Genomic DNA, 24,771 nt, shown 5'->3' with positions numbered 1-24,771 from the left:
TCTGCAATTTTTCTTATTTCCTGAAGTAGGTTTGTATCACTATCAACTTTCTTCTTAGAACTGCTTTTACTGCATCTCATCAATTTTGGATCATTGTCTTTTCATTTTTGTTTGTCACCAGGTATTTTTTTAATTTTCTGTTTGATTTATTCAGTGAACCATTGGTCATTTAGTACACATTGCTTAACCTCCCAATGTTTGTGTTTTTTGCAGTTTTTTTTTTTTCTTGTAGCTGATTTCTATTCTCATACCATTGTGGTTTGAAAAGATGATTGATAGATTTCAGTCTTCTTAAATTTACTGAGACTTGTTTTGTGGCCTAGCATGAAATCTAGACTGGAGAATGTTCCATAAGCACTTGAAAGGATTGTGTATTTCACTGCTTTTGGATGGAATGTTTCATATACATATTTGGTCTGAAGTGTCATTTAAGGCCACTGTTTCCTTATTGATATTCTGTTTCAATGAGGTGTCCATTGATGGAAGTGGGGTGTTAAAATCTCCTATTATTGTGCTACTGTCAATTTTTTCCTTTATGTTTGTTGCATTTCCTTTACATATTTAGCTACTCCTGGTTTGATACATATATATTTACAATTGTTATCTTCTTATTGGATTGATCACTTTATAATTATGTAATGTCCTTCTTTGTCTTAGCACAGTCTCTGTTTTAAAGCCTATCTTGTCCCTGGTGGCTCAGACATTAAAGAATCCGCCTGCAATGGGGGACACCTGGGTTTGATCCCTGGGCTGGAAAGATCCCCTGAAGTAGAGCATGGCAACCCGCCCCAGTATTCTTGCCTGGAGAATCCCCATGGACACAGGAGCCTGGGGGCCTACAGTCCATGGGGTCACAAAGAGTCGGACATGACAGCAACTAAGCACAGCTAAGCATGCGCCCCAGTTTCCTTCTTGCTTTCATTTGCATGGAATACCCTTTTCCAACCCTTCACTCTAGTCTGTCTGTCTCTTTAGATCTCAAGAAAGTCTCCTGTAGGCAATATATACATGGCTCTTGTATTTTTTTATCTATTCGGTCATTCTATGTCTTTTATTTGGAGCATTTAGTCCATTTACATTTAAAGAAATTATTGATAGGATGTACTTATAACCATTTTGTTTATTGTTTTCTGGTTGGTTTACAGTTTTTTAATATTGTTTTTGTTGCTCCTTTCTTCCTTTGTTCTCTTCCTCTTATGATTAGATGACTTTCTTTAGTGTTGTGGTTGGATTTTCTCTTTTGTGTGTATATCTATTACAGGTTTTTGGCCTGTGGTTACCATGAGGTTAATATACAACAACATATATCATTTTTAAGTTGATGTTCCCTTAAGTTCAAACATGTTCTAATATCCCTGTATTTTTATTCCCCCAGCCACCACTGCCATTTTTAATATTTCTGACATTATATTTTACATCTTTTGTTTTTTGTATCCCTTTATTACTTACTGTGGATAAATGATTTTACTACTTTTGTCTTTTAACCTTCCTACTAGCTGTCTAAGAGGTTGATCTACTATCTTTACTGTATGTTTGCCTTTATTAATAAGATCTTTGCTTTCATAATTTTCTTATTTCTAGCTGTAGTCTCTTCTGCTTAGAGCAGTCCTTTAAAATTTCTTGTACAGGTGTTTTAGTGATGCTGAATTATTTAAGCTTTGGTTGTTAGTAAAACTCTATCTCCCTTTCAAATATGAATGATAGCCTTGCCAGGTAGAGTATTCTTGATGGTAGTTTTTTTCCCCCTTTTTTCACTTTGAATACATTATGCCAATCCTTTCTGGCCTGCAAAGTTTCTGTTGAAAAGTCAGCTGATAGTCTTAAGAGCTTCCTTGTATACTACTAGTTGCTTTTCTCCTTTTCTTTTGAATGGAATCTTTTTTTTTTGAGCAGTAGGTCTCAACAGTGTGCTTAAAATATTAACCTTAACTAAACCATGGTTGGAAAAAGATGTGCTGTTATATAAACTCTGTTGTTCGATTTACAGAGCACAGGCAGAATAGCTTGGTAATAAATCTTAAGGGCCCTAGTATTTTCCGAATAGTAAATGAGCGCTGGCTTAAACTTAAAGTCACCAGCTGCATTAGCCCCTAACAAGACAGTCAGTCTGTCCATTAAGGCTTTGAAGCTAGGAATTTGACTTCTCTCTAGCTATGAAAGTCCTAGCTGTCATCTTCTTCCAGTATAAGGCCATCTCATCTATACTAAAAATCTATTGTGTAGTGTAGCCATCCTCATTAATTATCTTGACAAGATCTTCTGGATAACTTGTTGCTTCTATATCAGCACTTGCACTTGTACTTGTATGTTATGGAGAGCTTCTTTCCCTAAATCTCACGAACCAACCGCTGTGAGCTTCAGACTTTTCTTCTGCAGCTTTCTTACCTCTCTCAGCCTTCAAGAAAATGAAGAGCATTAGAGCCTCGCTCTGGACCAAGCTTTGGCTTATGGAAATGCTATGGTAGGTCTGATCTTCTATCCAGACCACTCAAACTCTCTCCATACCAGTAACAGGGCTGTTTCGATTTCTTATCACTCATGTATTCACTGGAGTAGCACTTTTAATTTCCTGCAAGAACTTGTCCTTTGTATTCACAAGTTGGCTGACTGGTGCAAGAGGCTTAGCTTTTGGCCTATTCTCATTAAGTTTAATCATTTCCAGCTTTTGATTTAAAGGGAGAGGTGTGCAACTCTTCTTTTCGCTTAAACCCTTAGAGGCTATTGTAAGGTTATTAACTTGCCTAATTTCAATAATATTGTGTCTCAAGGAATAGGGGTTGTCTGAGGAGAGGGAGAGAGAAGGAAGCACCACCAGTTGGTAGAGCAGTCAGAATACACACATCAATTAAATTTGCTGTCTTATATAGGCAAGGTCTATGAAGTCCCAAAACAGTTATAATAGCAAGATCAAAGATCAATGACCACAAATCACTGTAACAAACATAGTAAACATGAGAAAGTCTGAAACATTCTAAGAATTACCAAAATGTGACTCAGAGACACAAAGTGAGCAAAAGCTGTTGGAAAAATTGTGCCAATAGATTTGCTCAATGAAAGGTTGTCACAATCTTCAATTTGTCTTAAAAAAAGAAAGAAAAACAGCATCTGCAAAGTTCAATAAAGTGAAGTGCAATAAAACATGGTATGCTTGTACATATCATATGATTCCATTTACAGGACAGGGTTAGGTATAACTACAGAAATAAAATGCTGAACAGTGTTTGCCAAGGGTTAGGCATCCAGGGGAAGGACTGATTACAAAGTAGCAGAAGGAGAGAATTTCAGGGAGGTGAAAAGACTATTTTATCTTGATTGTGCTATTGGCTGTTGATTACACAACATTGCATTTCTCAAAACTTATCAAAAACATTGGATTTTACCAAAGGTAAATTTAAAAAGTGAATAAAATAGTATAATGTTATGTGAATGGATAGAACATTGAATTTTATTATACTACCGCAAGTATATGAAAATTGTGTAAGTCCATAGAAGACTAAAAGGTAGCTTAGAAAAATAGAACAATGATAAATAATTTGATGGTCAACTTTTCTCTTGAACTTTTGTTATATTTTTCTCTTGAACTTTTGTTATATTTTAAAGTTCTCCTGAAATCTAATTAAGTTTCAAAAATTCGTTAAAAGAAAGAATATAAAAATTAAACAGTTTTACTTTTTCTGAAAGTTTCTGCTGAGATTTTTGCTTATTTTAAGCAAAATAGATGTTTGGTCAGCTTCTTAAATTATTAGAGATTATTACTCTAAAAATAATCATTGGAACAACACTATTAATATTTCAAACCCTTTAATAAGCCCCTCAAAAAATTTACTAAAGGTGTTTTATATAGTCTTGCAATGTAAGAAGGCAAAGTTTTTAGAAAGAAAAATCTCCAAAGACGGCTAAGCATATTGGAGTTGGAAAAAGCAATTTAATTCAAACACATATTACATTTGAAGTTCTTGCAGAATATCTATGTGAATCAGTTCAGTAATAATTATAACTATGTGGTAGGTATTATAAAGGGACACAAAGGTGAGTGTAGAATCTCAGAAATGAAGAGTTTTACTCTCTCTGAGGCCTAGTGAAGAAGAGTACATGTGAACTGAGTCCTAAAAAATGAGGAGCTGGCTAGCCAAAGTCAGTGACAACATTCCAGGAGGAAGCAACAGAATGTGCAAAAGCTTGAAAGTGTGAGAGATTGTGAGGTATTCAATATAGCACAGTATTCAACTGGACACTTTATCCAGAGAGTAGGAGAGAATTCAAGGTTGGAAACACAAACAAAAAATGTTAAATGGTTCATTTATCAACATAAAAAATATCATTCAAAGAAAAGTTAATAAATAAGATGACCTTCCACATGGACCCCTAGTAAAGTACTAAAGCAAAATTTGAATACACCTCATTTTACTATAGCACAGAATTCTAATAAAGGAATCCGGGGGGGGGGGGGGTGGGTAGAATACCTTCAGGTGTCTTGCAACTTCTGGATTAAACAGAGGTGTTTTTATGTAATGAAAAAAGAGTGTTGCGATCCTTTTTCTGAGTCCTTCCAGATTCTGATGTTTGACTCCTCTCATCATAAGGTCAACCTCCCTGTCAATCAATTCGAGGATTTCCTGAGTCAGTTTACATTCATGTTCCTGTGTAAAATACACACACAATATGTTGTGTAGAATACTAAATATCATCAAGTTAGTTTTTAAAGTTATCACCAAACAAGCTAAGATTAGATTCCAAAAGTACGCTAATGTAAGTAGAGATGAAAGTGAAAGTGAAAGTCGCTCAATCAAGTCCAACTCTTTGCAACCTCATATATAGTCCATGGATCTCCAGGCCAGAATACTAGAGTGGGTAGCTGTTCCCTTCAGGGGATCTTCCCAACCCAGGGACTGAACCCAGGTCTCTCGCATTGCAGGTGGATTCTTTATCAGCTGAACCACCAGGAAATCCAATAAGTATAGATGGATATCACTAATTTGGAAAAGAAGCTGACATTATCGAGAAGAATTTAAGATATCCATAATCTACAACCCAGCAATTCTACTCAAGTGCTTTAAAGAAATGTGCATGGGGTCATTGTTCAAACCAGTTCAAAATCAGAAATAACCAAATATCCATAAACAAATTGATTACATAAATAAGCGAAAAAGTAGGTGGCTCAGATGGTAAAGAATCCACCTACAATATAGGTTCAACCCCTGGGTCAGGAAGATCCCATGGAGAAGGGAATGGCTACCCATTCCACTTTTCTTGGAGAATTCTATGAACAGAGAAGCCTGGTGGGTTCACAAAGAGTCAGAGACAACTGAGTGACTATGAGCAATTAACACTTTTGGTTCATACAATAAAGTATTATCTATACAGAAATGAATTAACTAGAGCTATACACAATAACAAATTTAAATCTTACAAACTAATGTTTAGCAAATGAAGCAAGGCACAAAATAATACTTACTGTCTCATTCCATTTAAATAAAATTCAAAAATAAGCAACACGACAGTATATTACTTAGAGATGTATCAATTCAGTTCAGTCGCTCAGTCGTGTCCAACTCACTGTGAACCCATAAACCACATAACGCCAGGCCTCCCTGTCCATCACCAATACCCGGATTTTACCCAAATTCATGTCCATTGAGTTGGTAATGGCATCCAATCATGTCATCCTCTATTGTCCCCTTCTCCTTCTGCCCTCAACCTTTCCCAGCATTACGGTCTTTTCAAATGAGTCAGCTCTTCGCATCAGGTGGCCAAAGTACTAGAGTTTCATCTTCAACATCAGTCCTTCCAATGAGCACTCAGGAGTGATCTCCTTTAGGATGGACTGGTTGGATCTCCTTGCAGTCCAAGGGACTCTCAGGAGTCTTTTCCAACACCACAGTTCAAAAGCATCAATTGTCCGGCACTCAGCTTTCTTTATAGTCCAACTCTCACATCCATACATGACCACTGGAAAAACCATAGCCTTGACTAGATGGACCTCTGTTGACAAAGTAATATCTCTGCCTCTTAATATTGTGTCTAGGTTGGTCATAACTTTTTTTCCAAGGAGTAAGCTTCTTTTAATTTCATGGCTGCAATCACCATCTGCAGTGATTTTGGAGCCCAGAAAAATAAAGTCAGCCACTGTTTCCACTGTTTCCCCATCTATTTGCCATGAAGTGATGGGACAGGATGCCATGATCTTAGTTTTCTGAATGTTGAGCTTTAAGCCAACTTTTTCACTCTCCTCTTTCACTTTCATCAAGAGGCTCTTTAGTTCTTTCTTCACTTTCTGCCACAAGGGTGGTGTCATCTGCATATCTGAGGTTATTGATATTTCTCCCGGCAATCTTGTTTCCAGCTTGTGCTTCTTCCAGCCCAGCATTTCTCATGATGTACTCTGCATATAAGTTAAACAAGCAGGGTGAAAATATACAGCTTTGACGCACTCATTTTCCTATTTGGGACCAGTCTGTTGTTCCATGTCCAGTTCTAACTGTTGCTTCCTGACCTGCATACAGGTTTCTCAAGAGGCAGGTCAGGTGGTCTGGTATTCCATCTCTTTCAGAATTTTCCAGAGGTTATGGTGATCCACACAGTCAAAGGCTCTGGCATAGTCAATAAAGCAGAATTAGATGTTTTTCTGGAACTCTCTTGCTTTTTTGATGATCCAGCAGATGTTAGCAATTTGATCTCTGGTTCTGCCTTTTCTAAAACCAGCTTGAACATCTGGAAGTTCACAGTTCACGTATTGCTGAAGCCTGGCTTGGAGAATTTTGAGCATTACTTTACTAGCGTGTGAGATGAATGCAGTTGTGTGGTAGTTTGAGCATTCTTTGGTATTGCCTGTCTTTGGGATTGGAATGAAAACTGACCTTTTCCAGTCCTGTGGCCACTGATGAGTTTTCCAAATTTGCTGACATATTGAGTGCAGCACTTTCACAGTATCATCTTTTAGGATTTGAAATAGCTCAACTGGAATTCCATCACCTCCACTAGCTTTGTTCGTAGTGATGCTTCTTAAGGCCCACTTGACTTCACATTCCAGGATGTCTGGCTCTAGGTGAGTGATCACACCATTGTGATTATCTGGGTCATGAAGATGTTTTTTGTACAGTTCTTCTGTGTATTCTTACCACCTCTTCTTAATATCTTCTGCTTCTATTAGGTCCATACCATTTCTGTCCTTTATTGAGCCCATCTTTGCATGAAATGTTCCCTTGGTATCTCTAATTTTCTTGAAGAGATCTCTAGTCTTTCCCATTCTATTGTTTGGTAACTATGAACAAAAATCAAGGAAATGACTACCATGAAAGTAAGTATGGGACTTCTCTGGTGGTCCAGTGGTTGAGAATCTGCCTGCCAATGCAGGGGACACTGTCTTGATCCTTGGTCCAGACAGATTCCACAAATTGCAGAGCAAGTACGCCCATGCACTTAAAGCCTGTGTTCCTCAACAAAAGAAGTCACTGTAATGGAAGCCTCACACCTCAACTAGAGAGTATCCCCTGCTTGCTGCAACTAGAGAAAGCCTGTGCGCAGCAACAAAGATCCAGAGCAACTAGAAATAAACAAATAAACAATATTTTTTTAAAAAAAGAAAAAGAAAGCATGGTAATTACTTTTAGAGGATGAGAAGGTAAATTGAAAATATGAAGAGAAAGGGAGATGCTGACAAAGTCCTGTTTTGGGCCCAGGAGGGTGGCAACAGGGTTGGTAGTTTTACGTTTGCAGATATATACTTGATACGTTTATTTCTGTATATTTATATAGTTCACAATCATTTTAAATAAAATAATTGAAATGATTGAATAAGAAAGGCCAAATAAGAGTTAAGCGATTAAAGTAGAAGTATTTAAAAGTAATAAAATAGAATCAAGTTGCTCCAACTTCCCAAGAGGGACTACAAGAAACATAGTTTGAATGAAAGAATCAGAAGGTAAAGTCAGTAATTATAAAATAATGCTCTTCTTTTTTTTTTAATGCATACTTGGTATGGCTAATAAAAGGATCTGCATCGGTTGTCTTTGAGAGCCCATTGCAATGACCTGGAGTGATTTTTAAAAATCTTAACATTGCTATCACACTTGAGGATCCAACTGACCTGTTCTGAAATGGGGTCTAGATATCATTGCTATTGATTTATTCTCATATTCTCTCTCCCCATTTCTCTATATAATTCTTTATCTCTTTCAAGTTGTCCAGATGATTCTAATGTATATTCAAGTTCAAGATTCACTGGTCTGTATGAGCAACTGTCATCAAAATAATACTTCTTATTTATTGAGGGCTCCCTATTTGTAAACATTGAGACATACAAATTATATATTTTATTTATATTGTATATACAGATGTATGTAGAAGTATATATACAGGTATATATTTATATCCTCAAAGCAACTAACTTTACAGATAACAATAGCTTCAGAAATACTCAATAACTTATCTAAGGTTGTACAGCCACAATAAATAGGATCAGAATTTGAATTATGCTTAAAGGCCTTGATCCTCCATCAAATATCGTTCAGTAAATGTGTATGTGGTTATGTTAGGTTAAATGTATTAATATATGCACAACTTACCTTTTATGAGTCTGCCCTCTGACTCTTTTAAGTAACCAGCTAATGGTTCTGATCACATCCGGTAAGAGGATGCACCACTGTACGTCCCTACTGTATGTATTCTACTGTACTCCCTACCGGAACTCTCTTTTTGCCAATCTGGTCATTTTATTGCCCTCTAAAGAGATCATGTTTATTTCCTGCCTCTGAACCTGCTGCTTCTCCTTCTCCTCCTAACCATCTCTAACTTCAAAGGCATAGTTACAAGACACACATCTCTGTAAAGGCAGCCAATAACCTAATTGAGTTCATGCCTTTGCTTTCAAGATGGGCAGTAATGTGAAAGAACTATGGAGACTGAGCTTCCAATCAGAACCATTTACTCAACTACTTAATGTGCCTTAAATCAATAACTGATAAGGAAAAAGAAATAAAAATACTTATACAAATGCTGCTTTAAAATGGATAAAAATAAAATTTTCATCACAAGTGTCAGAATATATAGACAATAATTGCTGTTTTATTGAGTATTAATCTCATGCTATATATAACTGCATTCATTTCAAAAAGAGACATTTATATTTAGGTTATTCACTGTGTGATATATACATTAGTATGTATCATATAGTTTGAGAACTTTTAGATAAATACTAATGCATAAACCATATCCTCCCCAAATTGTACCCAAATGATATATTGTTGACAAAATAAGATTAATAATTTATTATCTTTATAATTACTTAATAGAAAACATTTATTTTAGTATTCAATATTTTTACTGATGATGTGACACCCAAAAACTAAGAGAAAGTTAATGTACCTTTACTGTATGTTTAAGCGTTAAGAGTACATCCAGCCTCTCATCTTGCGAGACATTCTTCAGCATGATGCAGTTATAGATGTTTTGCAGCTCTCTGGCTCTGATGGTAAATTGTGTATCCAACTCAATTATTTTGCCATCAAATCTTCTCCATGTCTTTGGAGCTGAACACTTAAAAATAATATTATGTTTATAACTATCAGTTAATTAAAGTTTCAAAAATAACTTTATTCCGTCTACTGTAAGTTAACTTTATCATCGGGTGATTTAGGAATAAAAATATCACTAAAACTTTGTTTTTCAGTCACTAAGTTGGCTCTGACTAGAAAATTAATTAAAGAATTTGTAGACCACGGGAAAATAAAACAATTTAGGGGAAGAAATATCAGAGAGCTTCAGTCTACAGAAGTGCAAATATTTTCTCAAGATTCAGAATTTGCTACTTATTTGTACTAACTAGTATGATTGCTGGGTTTCCCTGGTGGCTCAGTGGTAAAGGATCCGCCTGCTAATGTAGGAGATGCAGGAGGCTCAGGTCTGATCCCTGGGTCCGGAAGATGCCTTGGGGGAGGAAATGGCAGCCCACACTAGTACTCACGCCTAGGAAATGCCATGGACAGAGCAGCCTGCTGGGCTACAGTCCATAGGGTTGCAAAAGGGTTGGATGCAACTGACTAAACAACAACAAAGTATGATGGTTAGCTTGATGGATTCGTGAAATAACTCATTACCCCCTTGGGAAAAACATGCTATTTAGAATGCTAAAAAGATAATCTACTTGTTTCAATTATGTTGAATTGGATGAATGTGCCTTGACAATTGAGAACGACCTTTGTGGAACAATTGTTACAATCCTCAATGTGTCAGACCTACAACTACAGTGAAATGGAACTCAGTTATGGTTCTGTTTCCCATAAAAATAAATCCATAACAAGTTCACCGTTCTTTACAAAGCAGATGTCCACAGGAAAACATCTGTATTTAGCTATGTTAGCAAGTGCTTTGGCCCCTGCCTCCCTGATGATCGGCAAGACTCTCACTTTCTATTTCCAAATCTGGCTTGGTGTGTCTCAACCTAGCCCACCTCCTGAACTGAGGGTCACAGATGGAGTTAATTTGCCCTGAAGCTCATACAGGGAGTCCCACTCTAAGAATTCAAAGACAGGAAATAGTGAGTCCTCAGCTGACTCAGGACACCAAGAGTATTTAGAGACTATGTTTGCCAGTGCTTTGGTTCCCTCCTGCCAAGACTACCAAAACTTTAAGAGAAGATTTGTTGACCTAGAAAGAGCACAGTGAAAACTCAGTGACTGTTCTACTTTAAGGTATAAAGCTGCTGAGTTTCTTTCCCTGATTATAGTTTATCAAAAAAGGTGACTATGTTGATCAGAACTTCTAACCGTTCAATGTATTTTTTGTAGACTGATAATTTGAGGCTTGGGAGACCTGTAGTTCAATTTATGCCATACTTGCAAGCATTTCAATCTCAGATTTGATACAGTTTAAAGCTTAAAGGGAAGCCCACATATTGGAACAAATCATCAGGAATGTAGAATAGCCAGATAGAGAAACTATACAAACCTGTATTTATTTAGTATGACAACAGTAAGAGGAATTCTTAGTTACAGCCTCAATTTACCTTTTTTTTTTTTTTACATTTCATATTAGCTCAATTACATTGAAAACTATCAAACTACTATTTAACAACAAATGTATTTGATATGTTTTCAAAGTAATGGCATCATTTTCTGATCAAAGGTAAAGTGGATGTTGTGCAGAGCTAGGAATCTTCATTAGAAACTTTAGATCCTCAGTTCTAGTTTTAATCTAGCAAATGAAAAGCTGCAGCTCTCTGATTTCTATTTTTAGAGCATAAATCTAATATTAAATAATGTAGTTAATTATCAGACTGATAGAATTAATAAGATTTATTAAGATTATAAGAGGGAAATAGCTCAATAAAAAATATTTTATGATTTAATTAATATCACTTGGAAATTTTAAAAATACATTGTTTTCATGGATATACCCTTGTTTGGGGTAGATCTCAGAGTGTTATTGAAATCTATTATTTATTGCAAAGCTCTTTTTGAAACTTCTAAGGAATAAGCAATCTTAGGATACATTTCATACAGCAACCTTCTAAAGTCTAAAGCCTTAATCTGCAGAGTTTTCCTCAGGGAAATGCTATTAAATGTAATTTCTTTTCTTTTCTTCCAGTAATGTGAACAATACCTTCAGCTCTGCAGGCTGATAAGTTATTTCATTTGTAATAATCCAAGTACAATAACCTTTTAATGAAATGCTTAGTTCATCTACTCTATTGTGGTTCTTCTTAGCTGTGGTATTGATTTAATTCTACCTTTCCTCCAAGTTCTTGGTCCCATCTAAGATACTACAATATAGTAATACCCTGTATTTTTCCAAAAATATTCAACATCAAATCCTTTCTACCCTTCAATTTTTAACTTAAATCCTCTTTTTTGTAAAGATTCTTAACTACTGTGGTATGAAACCACTGAAATCACTATTATCCAAAGTTCTATTGTATTTGTTAAAAACAAACACACACACAGCATATGCAGTATCTATATTTCAATAACTCAGGGCAATGCAATTTGGGTCCAAATAGTTCTATAATTATTTTGTTTGCTAATTCTATTTTCCTTACAGATTATAAGAAATAAATTTCTTATGTAGCTTTATATATTTCACAAGGCCTACAATTTTCACTCATTCATTCAAGAAATATTTATTGTGTTTATTGTATATTATTCCATGTACTAGGTAGCAAGTAGATAAATTCCAATTTCATGAACTCCAATCTAACAGCATAGAAAAATTTAAAAATAATTGAAATAAAAGTTGATTATGCTTCTGATGCAGGTAAACAGGTAACTTCAAGTTAATATGAAGCACTTAACTGGTAAAAAGAAAATAATATTTAAGATAAAACTGAAAAAGAACTAAGGATTAGCCAGATTAAAAGTAAACTGAGTGATACAATCAGAGAGTCCTAGATTCAAAGTTTGAGTTCCCTAGTGTCAACACTGAAAAGATATTTTAAAAAAAAAAATCTGTTTGGCAAAGTTGTTTTGATACTTGGATACATTTCTGTCAACACGGATAACATGGTCTTCAAGTCTAAGATTTTTTGATTTCAGTCTTTAAGGTAATTTTTATTACTCTGAGGCAGGAAAATGTCAATTTTGCTTACTTCTCTTTTCTATTTTTTTTCTTTGAATTCTGTGGCTTTAATAACAGATGAACAATAGTCATGTTCTTAAATTGCTTCAGAAAACAAGAGCATAACAAATTCCATTTAGGTGCCAACAGATGAGACAGCATAGATTCTGGAGGAGAGAAACAGAAGGACAGCAGGAAGACACACTTTGAGGACGGGAAGGTGGTGAGATAACAAAAACCTTGAGAGCAGCAAGCTTCCACCAAAGAGAAGAAATGACTGCACTATGAGAGCAGAGCTTTTCTTTCCCCTAAATTAATACTCTAGTCCCTCAGGGCACAAGTTAAGAATAACACTAACCCCCAGAGCTACTGGGTAGTGATCAACTTTTCTTTTACACAGCCAAGGGATTTTGTTCATACACAGAGGACACCCCTGTGTACTGTGGTGCTGAGAGAGAGGAAAGAGCTGGTTGCATTTTTCCATCCCATTAGCTGCTGGCCACCTGAGTGAGGAGAAAAACAAAACTAAATGACACAGTTAACACAGATTGCAGTTTTTTAGCTTGTGATTGTGAGACACAGTATGTGAATCAAAGAGATTCAAAGAAATAAATGGCCTTGACCCCAGGAAAACCTTTTGCAGAAATTCAAATTCAAATTGTCTCTTTACACAGTTTCGGTAAGCAGCACCCAAGATATATTAGAAACTGGTTGATGATTTTTCTTTAAAATTTCTTGACCTGAATTTCTTCACCTCTGTCAATTTGCGAGTTTTTAACATTTGACAACCTGTGGCTGTCAATGTTTGATGGGATAAAATTAGACTGTTTAAATAATGCTTCAAAAATCTTAAAGGGTTAAATAGATTAACCCTTTTATGGAGAATATAGGCTTAGTATAGAACCCTAATAACTGATTAGTTCAGTGCTTTTATTGGACTAATACAAAACAATCATCATTCCATTACTCAAGAAAAATTCTGTGTCCTCGATAAAATATAAACATTAATTCAATATACTACATAATACTTAGACACATTGAAATTAAACTAAAACCAAACCATGAAATATCATTTTCCAAAGTTATTTCCAAATTATAGGAAAGTAAATATTCTCTTTATATATCCATATATTATGGCATGAAATGTGGATCTTAAAATCCACATCATGGTCCTGGTTGTTAGTATTCACATTTCAAAACGCTCTGACCTGGTCTAGCCTTAAGAATTAATTCAAGCTGTTTTTTTCTTAGCAATCAAAAAAACCTGTAGAATAAGTTACTTCAAGTTTTATGAAATCAGTGCTGACTCTTCCTGAATACTTATTAGAGACATTGCCAGGCATGGGTAGGGTGGGGTGGGAAGAGGCAGCCAGGCATGAAAAGGAAGGAACTGGCATTGGAATTTATAACAAAGGACTAACTATAAAATCTACCTAACTGTTTTCTACGATGTTCATTACAGCACCATATACAAAAAGGTAATTTAAATTAATTTTGTATTAGAGTAACAAAGATTTCACAGTTTACTATAGAGGTTAAAAGCAGGCCAAAAGCCACCACTAGTCAATATTTTTAGAGAATGGATGAATTACGTTATCTCATCGAATGAGCACTGATTTCAAGTGTAGTTGTTCTAGTCCATGGTTGTATTTGTCTTACCCTATGTAACATTTTGGTCAAAACTGAGGTAAAATTCTCTTATATCCGCTAAAACATCCATTTCTTCTGAGTCTTAGCCTGGAGATTGGTGAGATTAAGTGGTTTATCAGCTGGGGTAACCATAGGTTCAGAACCCCAATTCTAAAACCTCAACCCACAAAAAACCTTTTTCGTGATTTCTACAAGTTCTTGTGGCCAGCATTTTCATTCTTTTTGCAATCTTCTGATCTTGCACCTTTGTGCATTGCCCTGAATCAGTCTGGATGCTAAGGCCTAGTCATTTCTCTTGTTCTTTTTCCTCTTATAGAAAAAAAAAAAGAAAGAATCCTCTTGCACTAAATACTTCTATTAGTTAGTGCTGTAATGAATGAAATCACAGAAGCCACACTGTGCCCCACTGACCTCTAACTGTGTCCTCCCCTTCCTTCTCTCCAGCAACACTCAAGGACCTCCATGCTTCTGGCACGATTACCTGGCAATTCTTCCTACACTCAGGATCATACAGGGTCTCGGATCTGACCCTTAAACTAATCAACATATTTACCAAACAAGAAAACAAAACAAACGACAACAAACTAACGTCTTCTTCACAGGAATTCTCATGAACAAAATGTCCACATCTCATCTTTTTGGGAGAAATTTCAAGAACTTCTAGATCTGATAGAGTGCCTGATGAACCATGGACAGAGGTTCGTGACATTGTACAGGAGACAGGAATCAAGACCATCCCCAAGAAAAAGAAATGCAAAAAAGCAAAATGGCTGTCTGAGGAAGCCTTGCAAATAGCTGTGAAAAGAAGGGAAGAGAAAAGCAAAGGAGAAAAGGAAAGATATACCCATTTGAATGCAGAGTTTCAAAGAATAGCAAGGAGAGTTAAGAAAGCCTTCCTCAGTGATCAATGCAAAGAAATAGAGGAAAACAACAGAATGGTAAAGACTAGAGATCTCTTCAAGAAAATTAGAGATTCCAAGGGAACATTTCATGCAAAGATGGGCTCAATAAAGGACAGAAATGGTATGGACCTAATAGAAGCAGAAGATATTAAGAAAAGGTGGCAAGAATACACAGAAGAACTGTACAAAAAACATCTTCACAACCCAGATAATCATGATGGTGTGATCACTCACCTAGAGCCAGACATCCTGGAATGTGAAGTCAAGTGGGCCTTAGAAAACATCACTACGAACAAAGCTAGTGGAGGTGATGGAATTCCAGTTGAGCTATTTTAGAAAAGGCAGAGGAACCAGAGATCAAATTGCAAACATCTGCTGGATCATCAAAAAAGCAAGAGAGTTCCAGAAAAACATCTATTTCTGCTTTATTGACTATGCCAAGGCCTTTGACTGTGTGGATCACCATAACCTATCGAAAATTCTGAAGGAGATGGGAAAACCAGACCACCTGACCTGCCTCTTGAGAAACCTGTATGCAGGTCAGGAAGCAACAGTTAGAACTGGACATGGAACAACAGACTGGTCCCAAACAAGAAAAGGAGTGTGTCAAAGCTGTATATTGTCACCCTGCTTATTTAACTGTGTGCAGAGTACATCATGAGAGACGCTGGGCTGGAAGAAGCACAAGCTGGAAACAAGATTGCCGGGAGAAATATCAATAACCTCAGATATGCAGATGACACTACCCTCATGGCAGAAAGTGAAGAACTAAAGAGCCTCTTGATGAAAGTAAAAGAGGAGAGTGAAAAAGCTGGCTTAAAGCTCAACATTCAGAAAACTAAGATCATGGCATCCGATCCCATCACTTCATGGCAAATAGATGGGGAAACAGAGGCTGACTTTATTTTTCTGGGCTTCAAAATCACTGCAGATGGTGACTGCAGCCATGAAATTAAAAGACACTTACTCCTTGGAAGGAAAGTTATGACCAACCTAGACAGCATATTAAAAAGCAGAGACATTACTCTGCCAACAAAGGTCCATCTAGTCAAGGCTATGGTTTTTCCAGTGGTCATGTATGGATGTGAGAGTTGGACTATAAAGAAGGCTGAGCACCGAAGAATTGATGCTTTTGAACTGTGGTGTTGGAGAAGACTCTTGAGAGTCCCTTGGAAACAGCAAGGAGATCCAACCAGTCCATCCTAAAGGAGATCAGTCCTGGCTGTTCATTGGAAGGACGGATGTTGAAGCTGAGACTCCAATACTTTGGCCACCTGATGCGAAGAGCTGACTCATTTGAAAAGACTGTGATGCTGGGAAAGATTGAGGGCAGGAGGAGAAGGGGACGACAGAGGATGAGATGGTTGGATGGCATCACCGACTCAGTGGACATGGGTTTGGGCAGACTCTGAGAGTTAGTGATGGACAGGGAGGCCTGGCATGCTGCGGTCCATGGGGCTGCAAGGAGTCAGAAACGACTGAGCGACTGAACTGAAACCGAAAGAACTTCTTAGCTATACTTGACAACAGAAGTAACCATCATCAACTGGCTCCAGAAGCACTTTTATATGTTGGGACTTGATCTCCCTCTGGCCTCTCTATACTTCAAACATGATTAGAGATTTTGCTAGACATGAGGTTGGAAGTTGGGGGTGGGGTGAGGGGTATAAAGGCATAATGAAGAATAAACATTGTATAAGTATTTACAAGAAGAATTTAAAATAGCCTAAAGGAAACAAAGCAGCAGATAAAGCAGAAGCAGGAAATCCAGCGCAAGGTTCAGTCTTAAACAAGGCAGGTAAGTGCTACCCTCTTCCCGGGCCACTGGCACCGCAGAGGCCTCAGCTCCTTCTTGAGCCCTGGGTTCACGCGGCCCTCTGACAGTTAACAATCAGACACATAAGGAATACAGCGCCCAGTGATGAAGTTGGATTCAACAAAAAGCAACTTGCTAAAAGGAATTATGTTTAGTTCAAAATATGACTCAGGAGAAGTGTGAATATGATGGCTTCCATACAGTAGGACTCACCATTTCTAGAATGAAGATATTTAAGCATTTGAAACGATAGCATCTACATTGCATATTTTCTTATGGTACCTGAAATATAAAATTACAAAAGCAGTATTTCTGTTCCTTATTTTTCCTCCCTACCTTCCTCCACAAGCACTTATTGATACTCTATGATGAGCACTGAGCTAGGATATGAGAATATGGAGATAAAAGTATAGCTCTTGCCTTAAGAAGTTCAGAATCCAGGAGGATTCAGACATAATCCTGACAATAAAACTGACCACTATGCACTAAGACGGAAGTGAAACAAAGTCTTATGAAGGTATATGCAAGCAAGTGTGCTAAGTTTTTTCTGTCCATGGGATTCTCCAGGCAAGAATACTGGAATGGGTTGTCATTTCCTTCTCCAGGGCATCCTCCCAACCCCGGGATAGAACATGTGTCTCTTATGTCTCCTGCATTGGCAGGTGGATTTTTCACCACTAGCGCCACCGGGGAAGCCCATGAAGGTATACAGTACAGGCTAAAGTAAGAGAGTCAGGAGTCCTTTTTGGAAGAAGGGGTATCTGAGCTTGTTTTGAAGGGTGAGTAGCTGGTTACTGAGGAAGGAAGGAAAGGATGCTACATGCAGAGGCCACAGCAGAAGCAAAAGCACTGAGAGCATGTGGTTTTTCTGTGAATGTGCAACTGAGGGTGTAACTGGAAGTCTGGCTGTGGTGCGTGAGCAGGGATAATGGGATGGGTCAAGTGTGCCAAGAATCGACTAAAAAAGTCCTGTTCCCGGAGGGCAGGGGAGGAGCTGTGTGGGATGAGGTCCCTATGGCAGCAATATGGAAGATGGGGGAGGGAATTAAGAAGTGAACCTGGAGGTTGAAAGCCTCATTTGGGGACATAAAGGAATCCAGATGGGAAGGAAACCCAGATCCAATTAAATCAGTGTCCAGCTCTCACACCCAAATTGAGACCTTCTCATGACAGCCTCCCAGGGAGAGAGAGGGAAGCAGGAAAGCTGAGGTGCTCCATAACATCTCCTCAGAAGCTTCCCACCCTCTCGAGTTACAACAGGAGCACAAGGCATTCCACCAAGACTCACATTAGCTGCAGTTCAAGTCTTTGCCTACATGGCCTATTTGTAGACATGCAAGGTCATCAATGTGTCACGGCAGAGCCACCTGCCTATAGGCAGTGGTAGGCAGTTTGTAAGGAAGAAGTAAAGAATTGAGGCAATGATTAAACTAACAGAACAGAGAGGATGGTGGCTAAGCAGGACATCAAGAATAATGCCCAGGTTTCTGCCTGAAGCAACTTAAGTGCATGATGAAACATTCATGGAGATAAATTATGTGAGTGCTACAGAATAGGAGCCTCAATTTGGAGGTGAGGGGATGAGGAATGGTAAGACGAGATGAAGTAGGAGTTGACATGTCAGCTTGAGTTGTACTGTGGGACATCCAAGGAGCAAGAGAGTAGGCAATTCAGTATGTGATTTGCAAGCTCATAAGAGAGTTCTGGCCTGAAACTAGGGAGCTCCAGGATGCAGGCAGGAGTTAAAGCCACAAGAAAAATTGAGATCAAACAGGAGAGTGTACAAGATGAGTAGGAGGCATTTATAATATCAAAAATTATGGTTTTTAAAAAATAAATGTTCTCAAATAACAACAATCGCATAACTATTAGAATCATTACCGGCAAATATTTTAAAGAACTCCATCCCTTTTCTTCTTGTGGCTGGATAGGCTTTTAATTGTTTGGAGAGATCAAGTTTATAAAAGGAAATTGGTCACTATGGAAACAGGCTATCCAATATCAAACAGGCAGTTTTACCACAAAAGGGTAATTACTTTAGTTTTTCCCTTAATTGTATGTTTTCATGGTTTTCAATAATCATATATCCTTTTGGTTAGAAATTTTCAGTGAGTTAATGACCTAATAAGCAAAAGCAGAAACACTAATTCATAGCTCTTTGCCCAGGTGGCTTACTATGGGCACCACAGATCCATACATTTTGTGACTGCTATAGTCTACATTTCAGTGGGATGTGCAATTCACCCAATTTCTATAGGCAGCCTAAGTCTAAATGAACAGAGTCACAAGGATGGTGTCTCCATGTTTTCCTTCACAGCCAAAGCTCTTTTGTTAAGAACATGTTAATTTCATGTTACTTATCAATCATTATTCTAGGCTGCAGTGAAAATCTAAAGCTGTGTAAGAAAAGAAGAAAATTTATGCAAAATTTCAGTAATTTCAAAATTATACAAAATTTCAAAAATTATGTCACCAAAAATACTAAACAAAACTCATGAAAATTCTTACAATGTAATTGTCTTCTTTAGTTCATTATCCTATATTTTTAAACTCAGGACACATTCATATTTAAATAATGTTACTTCACTAACCTTATCCAAAAAACTTTGTATCTCTGCTTCCTGGTTCTCTGTGTAAGTGATATATCTATGTCTCCCAATGGAAGCAATTATCTGCGTCTCTTTTTCCAGAAGTTCACACAAAGCAGCTTTCCTTTCAGCTCCAGTGAAAGACTGGTTAATGCGTGTGAGTTCTTCTTGCCGCCAGACTACAGGAATAACATGAAAGACTCTTGAGTTTTTAAACACCCACATCTTTACAGAGCATTTTTTACTATCACATCCTCACAAGCAGTATTTTATTTTTATATCAATTTAAATAAAATTATACGCAAATAGCATCACTCATATTGTACACCTGATACATGAAAAAACAGGATGAAATGGAAGCTGAGACAAAGCAATAAAAGTAGAGTCAAGCAAACAGAAGTCGTAAGACATCAGCACAGATGATGTCAAATTACGCCTCTGGGTAAGCATACACACACCCCCAGTACTGGGAAAAATACGGCCTGGATTTAAAGCAGCCGTGAATGCGTCCTGCTCAGCTTCCCTCTAAGAGAACGACTGTAGCTAGGAGGCCAGGTGGCTGACAGTACCAGCTACAGCATTTCAGATCTGCAACCATGTTGGAGCAGAGGCCATACTCCTCTCACCAAGCTGTCAGTCAAAAAGTAAGAACCACGGGAGAAGAAGGGCCTGGCCAAGGCTGCCCAACAGTGGCCTCTTCTGTGGCCAGTTCTTATATCGGAGCTGACCATCTGGCTGGCTCAGACTGCCTCAGAGTTGTCTGTCTGAGGATCTCCATCCCGCATCCTTTCTCGTTCCCTCTCTCAACTTTCACAGGTGTCAACTCATATCTCAGTCTGAAGACTCTGTCTTTCCCCGCTCGCCCTTCCCTTTATCTTTACTTCAAACTTCATCCTGGTGTCTGCTTCTGCCAGTATCCAAATTGACAGTTTTATGTAGAATTGTTGACTTCAATTGTTTTCTTCATTACTAGCACTTTTAGTACCATTTTCCATCTCTTTACAAAATCCTAATTGTATCAGCAAATGTTATAAAATAATTACATTTACACCTAACTCAAACCAATGAATTAAAATAATTTAATTCAATAATGAATTAAAATAATATTTACAACATTTTAAAGTGTGGGTTTGAGGACTTCCCTGGTAGCTCACTCAGTAAAAAGCAAACCTGCAAAGCAGGGTTTGGTTCCTGGGTTAGAAAGATTCCCTGGAGAAGGGAATGGCAACCCACTGCAGTGTTCTTGCCTGGGAAATCCCATGGACAGACACTTTGGTGGGCTACAGTTCATGGGGACACAAGAGTTGGACATGACTTAGCGTTGGACACCACCAAAGTGTTGTTGTTGTTATCCAGTCCCTCAGTTGTGTACGATTTTTTGCAACCACATGGACTGCAGCACGCCAGGCTTCCCTGTCCTTCACTATCTCCCAGAGTTTGCTCAAACTCATGTTCATTGAGTTGGTGATACCGTCCAATCATCTCATCCTCTGTTGGCCCCTTCTCCTCCAGCCTTCAATCTTTCCCAACATCAGGGTCTTTTCAAATGAGTCAGTTCTTCACATCAGGTGACTGAAGTATTGGAGCTTCAGCTTCAGCATGTCCTTCCAATGAATATTCAGAGTTGATTTCCTTTAGGATTGACTGGTTTGATCTCCTTGCCGTACAAGGGACTCCAAGAGTCTTCAATGCCACAGTTCAAAGGCATCAATTCTTCAGCATTCTGTTTCTTTATGGTCCACCTCTCATATCCATACATGACTAAAAGAAAAACCATAGCTTTGAATGTACTTTGTTGGCAAAATAATGTCTCTGCTTTTTAATACACTGTCTAGGTTTGTCATACCTTTTCTTCCAAGGAGCAAGCGTCTTTTAATTTCATGGCTGCAGTCACCATCTGCAGTGATTTTGGAGTCCCTCCAAAATAAAGTCTCTCACTGTTTCCACTGTTTCCCCATCGATTTGCCATGAAGTGATGGCACTGGATGCCATGATCTTACTTTTCTGAATGCTGAGTTTTAAGCCAGCTTCTTCACTCTCCCCTTTCATCTTCATCAAGAGGCTCTTTAGTTCCTTTTCGCTTTCTGCCAAAGGATGGTGTCATCTGCATATCTGAGGTTATTAATATTTTTCCCCGCCACCTTAATTCCAGCTTGTGCTTCATCCAGCCCAGCATTTCACGTGATGTACTCTTCATGTAAATTAAATTAGTAGGGTGACAATATACAGCCTTGACATACTCCTTTTCCAATGTGGAACCAGTCTGTTGTTCCATGTCTGGTTCTAACTGTTGCTTCTTGACCTGCATACAGGTTTCTCAGGAGGCAAGTAAGGTGGTCCAGTATCCCATCTCTTTAAGAATTTTCCACAGTTTGTTATGATCCACACATTCAAAGTCTTTAGCTTAGTCAGTGAAGCAGAAGTAGGTGTTTTTCTGGAATCCTCTTGCTTTCTCTATGATCCAGTAGACGTTGGCAATTTGCTCTCTGGTTCTTCTGCCTTGTCTAAATCCAGCTTGTACATTGGGAAGTTCTTGATGCACATACTGTTGAAGCCTAGCTTGAAGGATTTTGAGCATTACCTTGCTAGCATGTGAAAAGAGTACAACTGTAAAGTAGTTTGAACATTCCTTGGCATTGCCCTTCTTTGGTATTGGAATGAAAACTGACCTTTTCTAGTCCTGTGGCCACGGCTCAGTTTTCCAAATTTGCTGGCATATTGAGTGCAGCACTTTAACAGCATCATCTTTTCGAATTTAAAATAACTCAACTAGAATTCCATAACCTCCACCAGCTTTGTTCATAGTGATGGTTACTATCAATAAAAAATGTGTTGCACACTACAAAGTGTTGGTTACTATCAACAAAGAATGTGTTGCACACTACAATATATAAGATAGGTAATCAAGGAGGACCTACTGCATAGGAGAGGTAACTGAATTCAGTACTCTATAATAACCTGTAGTGGAAAAGAATCTGAAAAAGAACATGTGTGTGTGTGTGTGTGTGTGTGTGTGTGTGTGTGTAAATCACTTTGCTGTATACCTGAAACTCACACAACTTTGCTTCCCTCATAGCTCAGTTGGTAAAGAATCTGCCTGCAATGCAGGAGACCCTGGTTCGATTCCTGGGTTGGGAAGATCCGCTGGAGAAGGGAGAGGCTACCCACTCCAGTATTCTTGGGCCTCTCTTGTGGCTCAGCTGGTAAAGAAGCTGCCTGCAATGTGGGAGACCTGGGTTCAATCCATGGGTTGGGAAGATCCCCTGGAGAAGGGAAAGGCTACCCACTCAGACATGACTGAGTGACTTACATACAACATTGTGAATCAATTATACTCCAATATAAAAAATTTTTTAAAAAGAATGTGTTACAAAAAAAAAAGAATGTGTTACATGAAATACACTCTAAAAGCAAATCATAAAATGCCAGAGAATAGCATTTTTATAAACTTAATTTACCTAAAGATTATGCTACATTCTTAAAATTAACCAGAGAAAATACAGAGTACTAGATCCTACCCCAAACTTACACAAATCAAAATTTCTGGGCTCAGATATATTTATTTTAACAAGCACTACATTTATTTCTTATACATTATAAATTTGGGGAAGAAAACTGTTTTATATCCAACATTGCAAAAAATGTCAAACTTACATTAAAGGAAAAACAGTGTTGGAAAGAACCTTAGAAATTAAACAGTTCAACACTCGTCCCCATTTAAGATGGATTCTCCTCCTAGCAGTGCGGACAGATTTCATTTGCTCACCCTGGTCCCAGTCCTAGTCTGTGAGGCAAAACATAGTCAGTCTACTCTGCACGACATGGCACCAGAGATAACTGTCACAGTACACTTAGATTTTCTCTTTTCCAGACAAAAGCTCTTCCCTTTCTTAAACTGTATATAATTTGACATAATTTCATGTCCCATCCAGGTCTAGTTTCTTTTTAATATATGACACGCCAAGTTTCTGACAAGATGAAGGTTTGTATACAGACTGCTAGCTGCCCTCTCCTACGTTCTTCTAGAAATGATACAAGAAAAATGAAATAGGGGGAGGAAAAGGAGAGACTGGAATCAATACTAGAAATCAGAGAGAGGTGTGATCCACGTGGTAGAAACTTTCAGGGAAGTTCTTTAAGACACAGTTGCAGCTACCACTGGAAGACACTCAAGAAGGCACAAGTGTCGTCCCTCAAACAGCTGCTGTCTCGTCTCAGAAAGTGAATGCTCTAGCAGAAGGTAGCAAACTTTAATTCAAGGACTCAGAACTAGAGCAAAGGGTGGGCTATAAATCCATTTGATAGTTAACCTCTTTTAAGAACATCTTTGGCAAACTCTAAGAAGGAATAAAAAAAGAATGCTTACATTTCAAATCATTGCAGAAAATATGAACAATCATAAATGTTTGTGCAGAAAAAGACCAAAAAATTAGAAACAAAAAGCATAAAGCAAGATGACAGAAGCAAAATCAGACATAATGATTACATTTAAAAATATGAAATGGCTCAATTTTTGACTGAAAATAAAATGTTATATTTCTTTAAAAATCCAATGACATAATATTTTCCAAAGGTACACTTAAAGTGATGCCAAAGACTAAGGTCAAGCACAGAAGGATGATAAATATGAACAACAACAAAAAAACAGGTGTAGCAATATTAATATTTTGAAAATAGGAGGGAAAAGACTAAAAACTCAAACCTTGGAGTAGAAGATAATTTTATGAAGAAAGGTATGCCTTTCATCAATTTTATGATGACCGCCATGAATATTTATACTGAAAATCACAGCCCATCAAGCCATATAAAGCAATACTTCTATCAGTTATAAACACTACTATGGTGAGTATATTTTATTTTATATAAACAAACAGAATGCAAATGAGTTAATCTATGAGAGTCAAGTAAAGAATTAAAAATCAAATTGCCACAGTATGATTAACAAGTTGAAATTAACATACATCAAGCTCTAAACATCAAAGACGAAAGTGTATCTTATTTTCAAAGCTCTATGAAACATTTATATAAATTTAAATAAATTCTATAAATTTAACTAAATTTAAAGAAAATCAACCCTGAATATTAATTAAATTTATATAAATCTAAATGAATTCTATACATTTAAAGGAAATCAACCTTGAATATTCATTGGAAGGACTGATGCTGAAGCTCCAATACTTTGGCCACCTGATGTGAAGAGCCAACTCACTGGAAAAGATCCTGATGCTGGGAAAGACTGATGTCAGGAGGAGAAGGGGACAATAGA

At 37.5% G+C, this 24,771-nt stretch overlaps 1 protein-coding gene across 2 annotated transcripts in view; it reads right to left on the bottom strand.

Moving 5' to 3' along the window:
• IQUB (IQ motif and ubiquitin domain containing) overlaps positions 1–24,771 on the bottom strand; it is a 71,495-nt gene that overhangs the window by 9,774 nt on the left and 36,950 nt on the right. Inside the window, exons 8-10 of one of the 2 annotated variants that reach the window (XM_070466344.1) lie at positions 19,509–19,684; positions 9,364–9,534; positions 4,464–4,640 (exon numbers count right to left, since the gene is read on the bottom strand). In XM_070466344.1, the coding sequence (XP_070322445.1) occupies positions 4,464–4,640; positions 9,364–9,534; positions 19,509–19,684 (524 nt within the window). The remainder of the gene's footprint in view (positions 1–4,463; positions 4,641–9,363; positions 9,535–19,508; positions 19,685–24,771) is intronic. The other variant, XM_070466346.1, reaches the window with a different exon arrangement.

This window comes from Odocoileus virginianus, chromosome 1 (assembly GCF_023699985.2).
Source record: "Odocoileus virginianus isolate 20LAN1187 ecotype Illinois chromosome 1, Ovbor_1.2, whole genome shotgun sequence".
Classification (NCBI taxonomy): domain Eukaryota; kingdom Metazoa; phylum Chordata; class Mammalia; order Artiodactyla; family Cervidae; genus Odocoileus; species Odocoileus virginianus.
The sequence above is the reverse complement of the archived record's forward strand: the minus strand, read 5'-3'. Positions and strand labels throughout refer to the sequence as shown.